Source organism: Triticum aestivum, chromosome 2D (genome assembly GCF_018294505.1).
Source record: "Triticum aestivum cultivar Chinese Spring chromosome 2D, IWGSC CS RefSeq v2.1, whole genome shotgun sequence".
Lineage (NCBI taxonomy): Eukaryota > Viridiplantae > Streptophyta > Magnoliopsida > Poales > Poaceae > Triticum > Triticum aestivum.
The window spans coordinates 355776762-355784812 of NC_057799.1; the positions used below are offsets into that span (position 1 = coordinate 355776762).

The window sequence follows — 8051 nt, forward strand, 5'->3', positions numbered from 1 at the left end:
GGGAGCGGCGGCACCCGGCGGACGGCTGGCGGGCAACGGGAACGGCGACACCCGGCGGACGGCAGCACCTGGCGGGAGGGAGAGGAGCCGGGCGGGCGCTGGCGGACGACGGACTGGAGGGCGGGCGACGGACTGGAGGGGCAGAGTATAGACGCCGAGACGGAGAAAAAATCGCGGCGGCGGCGGGACGGGATCGAGCACGAGTTGCGCGTGCGAAAAAGAGACCTAAAGCTCTAATACCATGTTAGGAATAAGCAACTTGTATTCCCATGAGGCCATAGGCCGATATATATATACATGTACAGGTGTGGTACATATGCAGGAAACCCCTTATACTACGGGATAAATACAAAGGGGTATACATGACTTATATTATAACTCTAACAAAGTGATGCATAGGGATGTTGCAACAGTTCGACTCACAGAGCTAGTAAGTTCGACGAAAAAACAGCACAAGGCATGTCAGTTCGCGCAGAGCATATCAGTCTTTCAGTTCGTGAGCTCATCAGTTCACCGATGGGATCCGCAGGTCAGCCCCTCATCTTCCACAAATTACTCTTCAGTCTTCTATGAGTATTACTTCAACTACTGACTGAAAATGTGTAGCTTGGACTGAAGTTTTAAAGATCTGATTCACTGCTTACCTGCCGCAGCTCCCAGGCGGTTCACAACCGCCGCCCTAGTCCGTTCATCACTGCCAATCGAGGCCGTTCGACAACGCAGCGTTGAGGTCGGTCAACGACGCAATGGTCAGAGTCTCTTTCTCTCTCGCTCTCTCTCTATTTTTGTTCTACCTGTATGAAGTGTTTCCTGACTTTTCTTGGCTTTGCCTCTTCTTAGCCTCCGGTTTTTTGATTTGGAGACTGAAGGAGTGCATTTAATGTGCTGACCACTTAATATACATGGTTGGCAGGATCACTAGTATTATTTATGTTCTCAAGATATGAGAGACAAATCTTTAGTGGAATGTTCGTATGATTGTGGCTGGTTGGAGTGTATGGTCTGGTGGAAATCATGCATATTATTTGCTTATGACATGATGTATATATATACTGTTAGAAGTTCTAGTACATATATTACAAAAATTCACTGATACAAAATGTATCAGTTCATTATGTGTAGCACATGTTTAACACATATAATTACGAAACAGTTACTTGAACTATATAAGAGTTAAGCTTTTACTTGATTTTCAGTTCAAATTTTGCGTTCTTTTCAGTACATCAACTTTAATGTGTAGAACATCGAGGAAATCCTGAAAAATTATATGTGCACTCTACTTATTTTATTATGCTTACAAGAATTCAGCCCTGTTTGCTTATGTATGGTACTGAACTGACCATGTTGTGTTGTCGCTAAATCTGAACTTGTGTTCACCTTATGTATTACAGTGGCCATGGATGCGCCCAACGAAGGACAGCGAAAGGCAAAAAACAAACTAGTGCAGCTGCTTGCCTCCACTTCATATCCCATACCAGAAAACATCCGTCGGCCCCTCTGTTTTCTTAAGTAAGTTTTCATCAAAAGACCTTAGAATAGCAAGTAGAAGTTTGAAAAAAGGACCTACATCAGTTCAACCGCAGAAAGATAACAAGTCCATGAGATGATCTATAATTAAGTTCAAAATTGCTACATGGTTAATGTATTTAACATCAAGTCCATGTATTACTACATGAGACTACATCAGTTCTCAGGAATTCTACTTCAGTTCAATTCTCAGGAATTCAAGTCCATGCGCCGCCCGCACATCCATCCACCGGCGCCGCCCCCGAACCCAGTCACCGGCGTCGGCCGCGGACCCAACCACCGCCGCCGCCCTCGGACCCAGCTACCGCCGCCGCCCCCCGGACCCAGCCACTGCCGCCGCACTCCGACCAGCCACCTCCGCCGCCCCCAAACCTATCCACCTCCATGGGCAACTGTTGCCGGCACTCTGCACCCACCCCCCCTCCGCGCACCCAGCTCCCGCCATCCGACGCGTTGCTTCCAACTTGCGCGGCCGGGAACCAGCCCCCGTCGCCCCTCCGCACTACTTCCTCCCATGCCCGTCCTGGTATGGCGGTCACGCCAGTCCAGCTCTTCCTCCCTTCTCCGTCCGAGCTCTCCTGCCATGCTCCTTCACGCACGAGCTTCTGCCAGCACCAGTGCACGCCGCTACACTGGTTCTTTTGGGGTTCATTCATCTGATTTTATTTTGTTTCCTATTATACTAGTTCAGATGAGGTTCCTTGCTGCCTGATGGATATTTGATAAAGGTAGTTGTCCTCAGTGTTCCTATTTGGCATATGCAAGTTGTTTGATGTAATGTGCATGAGAAAAATCATCTTCTGTATGTGGACTGACTGAAAAGTTGTGCTGCACTTTTGTATTTTGGTGATGTAAGTCAACAAGAGATCGATGTGTGTGGTGACAAATTGCAGAATTTCGAGTCGGACAATTGCAAAAATTCAGAGGAGACAACGCGGGAAGTTCAAAGAAAATTCGGACTTGTGCAGTGGTGAAGGAGGAAGCAGCAGTGCCGCCGGGTCCAGGATTCCAGGTAGCTGCGCTCCCCCTGCACCCTTCCCCTGGATCCCTAGAAAAGCTCAAATGTCTTAGAACAGATAGTTCAACTTGTTTCGACGGCATCTACCACAGATGGCTTGCATTTTGTGCTCCGTGGGTGTTTGTTCTTATTCCTGAAAGAAAGAAAAAAATGTATTATGTTAGTTTGTTGTTATGGACAGTATAGGTGCAAATTATTGTGTAGTACATGTGTCCATTGATGTGTTTGAATCCCTTCAGTTCACTTTGATTCCTACAGGTGGTTCAACGTGTCGAGCGGTAGCAGCGCTTGCTCCCAATGGTTGCCCGCGCAAGGAGGATACAGGGATGTTACATTGCTGGAGGAGCAGTAGCATGTAGTAGCTAGCTGAAGAAAAGGTATTGTCCTGTAGCTTTGGTCTTACCTAGTATGGATAACATTTTTATGGAAAACTTGCTATTTCCCTGGTGCGCTAACATGATGTGTTGGAATATCAGCCAGCGGCCTGCTCTGGCCATGCCGCACCACCACTGGCACGTCCACCATGGTTGCTGGCAGCCGTCCAAGTTGAGCGCTGATGGGAGTCCTTAGCGTGCTTCAACGACACTCTCATATCAATCTCTCTCTTTCTTTGCTCCTGCTATTAAAATGTGTAGATGTGCTGCTTTGCTAATTGAGTAGTTGGGAAGATGTGAAAAGAACATGCTCTCTAGGTGTGTGATTATTCCTGTGAGCACAAATGTATTTAAATGTTTATTTTGTGCTTCAGCTTATGCTTTTGGGCAGTACAAATACATCTTAAAAAATAAGTAGATGCGGTCTTATAGAACTCTAATTGTTGTTGGATGCTATTCCAAATGCCAATGATCATGCAAAACGGTTATTGCTAGAATCTAGATGATATGTAATGTAGTTACCATAGTTTCACCCTATTTTTATGGTTCTAATTATTGTTGCATAAGTCTTTAAAAGAAATGTTTGGTAAATGTTTGTGATCATTGCTTGTAGGTATTCGTATGAACATTAAAATAATGGCTTTTCTTGTAGGAGGTTCAAAGATTGTCGTGGAGCAAGTTCAAGAGATTAGTTTGGTGAAAATAATGTGATCTTTTGGTCAGGATTTTGCATGATCCATAGCCATCAGGCGAGCAGTTCAAGGCCTACTACGCGAGACGTCCATCGTCTTCTACCCATGATGAGCTTGTTGTCTCTATACATCTAGCATCGGAGTATCTCCTCCCCTTGCCGCACACACACGCCCGCGGTCGAGCTAGTGTTGTTTGTGATTGCTGGTCGTGACTATTACGTTGTCATTGGACAAATAATTTGTTCTGTAACTCTGTATTGATGGGACCTTCAGCATATATGGTGTTTAGAATTTGTTTGTAACTGTACTGCCGGGACCTTCAGCATATATGGTGATCTCAGTATTCTAATCTGTAGGCCAAAAATGGTGAACATTTAAACATCAGTTCGATTTAATAAAACCGAGAAGTTCTACTTTTGGTAAATAGCTGAACCTGGGTACAACAAAGTTCTACCATTAGTCATGGTGATTATCCATTAATGTGTACTATGTTTTTTTGTCAGTTTATGTGCTTTTTGTTTGTCAGGCCATGTGCAAGTTCGTTATCGGTTCATGGGTATGTGTGTAGGTAACCACTGCTATTGCTGCTAGGTACCGATCTGACCATGTATATGTTATTCATGTACATGTATTATATGTGTGAAAAAAATTCTATATATGATGAGATGATTGCTACTTCAAAGAAGGTATAGGTACATGACAGCTTGATGTGCATGCAAGAATAAAAAAATGGTTTGAATCAAAAATATTGATCAGTACGAATTAAAAACAATGATCAGTTTGAAAAATAAAAGATGGTTAGGTTTTGGTATTCTGTGACGTTGACGTCCAAGAGTAAACGTCCAAGTTCTACAACTGATTCGTCCAGATGGGACAAGGAGGTCAGTCCAGCAGGCGCATCTCAAGTGTCATGTCAGTGCGCCGCCCACCCGTCGCCATGCCTCTCCGCCGCATGTCGTGTCGTGCCGCCTTGCCATCAACCACCGTTGTGGCTCAGCCCTGTAGTGCTTCCATGATCACCACACGCAGCTTCCTTCTATCGTTGTCCTCGCCCTGCTCTCCTCAATATTGGCATTGCAAAAACACAACAAGTTCACAATTAAAAAAGTTGTAAGTTCAACACGACGTCCCAGATAAGTTTGAGAAAAAAGCTCAAACAAAATGAAACCTAATGAAAACTCAAATGGTAAAAGTTCAAGTTGCAAAACAAGAGAAGTCCAAAACATCTTGCAAGAAAATTGAGTTAAAAAACAAACACACGAAATTATTTCCTTTGTCCTCACCCTGCTCTCCTAAATATTGGCATTGCAAAAACACAACAAGTTCACAATTTAAAAAGTTGTAAGTTCAACAGGACGTCCCAGATAAGTTTGAGAAAAAAGCTCAAACAAAATGAAACCCAATGAAAAATCAAATGGTAAAAGTTCAAGTTGCAAAACAAGAGAAGTCCAAAACATCTTGCAAGAAAATTGAGTTAAAAAAAACAAACACACAAAATTATTTCCTTCAAAAAAATATCATTCAGTTCAACGATATAAACCATGCAAGTTCGGGGACTATGATACCCAAAAAACAGAGTGAAGTCTAGTATGTGAAAACATGCTCGGTACAAAACCATGCGAACATCAATGCAAGTACTCTTTTCTCGGAACCATTCAAAATTACTCTGAAAATACCTCAGTACAAACACACACATAGATCAGTACGAGTACTCTTTTTTTCGGACAGAAAAACAACACGATGAGTCTCACCGTATTTCAAAATTACTCTTAAAAGATGGGAGCAAGTACAAAATCATAAAGACATCTGTTCAAAGTATTCTTTTTTCGGAACCATTCAAAACTACTCTGTGAAAAATACCTCAGTACAAACATAGACATAGATCAGTACGAGTACTCTGTTTTTTATACACGAAAAAACAACACAATGGGTTTCACCTTATTCAAAATTACTTTTAAACGGTTTTGGAGTAGAGAAAACATTCAACATAACTAAGCTTCGCATTTTCGATAGCTATCTAACGGTATATTATTTGCCCCATTTCGACAAACTTTTAAAAAAAATTGCGTTAAGACCAATTTTAACCGTATTTGAATTTGTATTTAAACCGTAAGGAATTAGAAAAAACTTTCTATAGGCAAAAGTTGCGCATTTTCCATAGATTTCCAACGCCGTATCATTTGCGTTATTCCGACAAACCGTTTGCAAAAAAACAGTGAAAAACTTTTCGCCCAGAATTTCACCGTTTTTCAAATTACTTTTAAATCATACAGAATTTGAAAAAATAGTAGATATATGAAAGATGCGGATTTTCACAAGCTTTCCAACGCCATCTCATTTGCTCAATTCCGACAAACCGTTTGAAAATTAAATCAAAAATACGATTCGCGTTTTCGGTTTTAAAAAAAAAAGGTTTTTTCAAAACTGCTCTTAAATCATATTTTTTTTGCAAAAACAAATTATAAGATTGTAATGTGGATGTCAAGAGCTTTCCAACAATATATTACACGCCCCATTTCGACAAAAAATTGTAAAAAACTTGAACTAAAGAAGACGATTTTTAACAGCAACAGAAAGCATCAGTTCAACTACTCGAATTTTATCAGTTCAACCGCTTGAATTCATCAATTCAAGTAGGGTAACAGAATAATATTCAGATATATATATAATTTTGAAATATAAAAAACTAATTTGAAGAATAAACTAAAAACACGCATGATGTCATCTTAACATCAAAACCTTGTGATAATTGGTTACTGGGCCGGCCCAGTTCCGGCTCGTTGCAGTGAGCCGTTCCTAAGGGTCGCGGCGGGCGGCACGAGATCTTCTGTTTGAGGCTTGTTAGTCCAGCAGGAGATCGAACCCATGACGTCCCACTCGGGAAGTCTATAGAACCTAACCAGTTGAGCTGATAACTTCTACTGGTTTGGAAGCAGCGCGAGGATTTAAAGTACCGAACAACTTTTGAAAATTTCCGAACAACTCCAGAAAATTTAGAACAAAAATAGAAAAAGTGACAAACACAAAACCCCTTTTAAAACCATGAACAATTTTTAAAATTCAAACAAACTTTTCAAACATGAACAATTACTGAAAAGTTGAACACAATTTTCGAAATTTCAAAAAGAAGAGTTTTTAAAAAAATATACATTGAACATATTTGTAACATATGTTGAACAATTTTTAAGTACATACTGAACATTTTTTTGATATATCCTGAACAAATTTAAAATATACATTGAACATTTCTGTAATGTACGCTGAACAATTTTAGAATACATACTGAACATTTTTGTGATATATCCCAAACAAATTTAAAATACACATTGAACATTTATGCATCTTGAATAAGTTCGAGAATATGAAAAACGGAATCTGGATGCTTGACACTGGTTCGTGGAGGGAACTTTGTTCTGGATCGATGACATTGTAGCGGCGCTCTGATTGGCTGGGTACGATTTGACTTCTCTCAAGAAAACACTTTGTACAATATAAAAATGTTTAGATGCTCAAAAAAGTTTATGCATCTTGAATAAGTTTGAGAATATGAAAAAGTTCATGAACTCGAAGAATGATAATGAATTAAAAAAATTATGAATTTTAAAAATGTTTCTGTATTTGAAAAAAGTTCATGAATTTGAAAGAAAGTTCATAGATTTGAAAAAGTCTGTCCATTTATTGAAAAGATGCAAATCCTATGAAAAAATCACGAATTAAAAATATGTTCATGGATTTTTAAAAAGTTCACAAATTTTATAAAATAATAGCAAAATTCACGAATTTGATATTTTTGCAATTTTTATATAAGTTCATGAATTGCATTTTTTTCGAAAATAAAAAAGACGAGCTTGAATCAAAAGTACACGGATTTGAAAGAGTTCACGCATTTGAAAAACTTTCATGAAATTAAATAATTTCATGGATAAAATGTGCACATATATTTAAATAGTACTCCCTCAGTCCCAAAATAAGTGACTCAACTTTGTACTAAAGCTAGTACAAAGTTGAATCACTTATTTTGGGACGGAGGGAGTACATGAACTTCTAAAAATTTCACGGATTTGATTTTTTTTTGCGAACTTTGAAAATTTCATGAAATAGAAAAATGTTACGAATTTGAAAATCTTCAACAGTTTGAGGAAATGCTTGCAAATTTTATAAAATATTCACAACTTGAAAAAGTGTTCATGAATTTAGGAAAAGTTCCTGAAGCTTTAGAAAGTTCATGATTGTGGAAAAAGGTCATAAATTTGAAAAAGAAAGTGATTTTTTTTTAGAAAAAAGGAAAAAAAAAACCAAACTAAGTTGTCCTGAAAAAACCATGAGAAATTCGCCCAAGATAAAACCGGTGTCACATTTTAGAAGGTTCCCAAAACCATTGAGAAACAAAATTACATAGATCGACCGAACATACGGTGAAGAGGCGCGTAAAGTAGGAAA

The 8051-nt window shown here is 39.5% G+C and overlaps 1 protein-coding gene across 13 annotated transcripts in view; it reads left to right on the forward strand.

The window, feature by feature from the left end:
- LOC123053134 (uncharacterized) overlaps positions 1-3951 on the forward strand; it is an 11913-nt gene extending 7962 nt beyond the window's left edge. For 4 of the 13 annotated variants that reach the window (XR_006425419.1, XR_006425420.1, XR_006425421.1 and 1 more), the window contains exons 5-10: positions 414-529; positions 654-749; positions 1392-1509; positions 2421-2539; positions 2804-2922; positions 3022-3951. Coding sequence is in view for 1 of the 13 variants with exons in the window: in XM_044476536.1 (XP_044332471.1) it covers positions 400-529; positions 654-749; positions 1392-1509; positions 2421-2539; positions 2804-2904 (564 nt within the window). In the remaining 12 variants the exon portion in view is untranslated. Of the gene's footprint in view, positions 1-399; positions 530-653; positions 750-1391; positions 1510-2213; positions 2256-2383; positions 2540-2803; positions 2923-3021 lie in introns of all 13 variants that reach the window. The other 9 variants (XR_006425423.1, XR_006425425.1, XR_006425416.1 and 6 more) reach the window with 6 other exon arrangements.
- The last annotated feature ends 4100 nt before the right edge of the window (positions 3952-8051 follow it).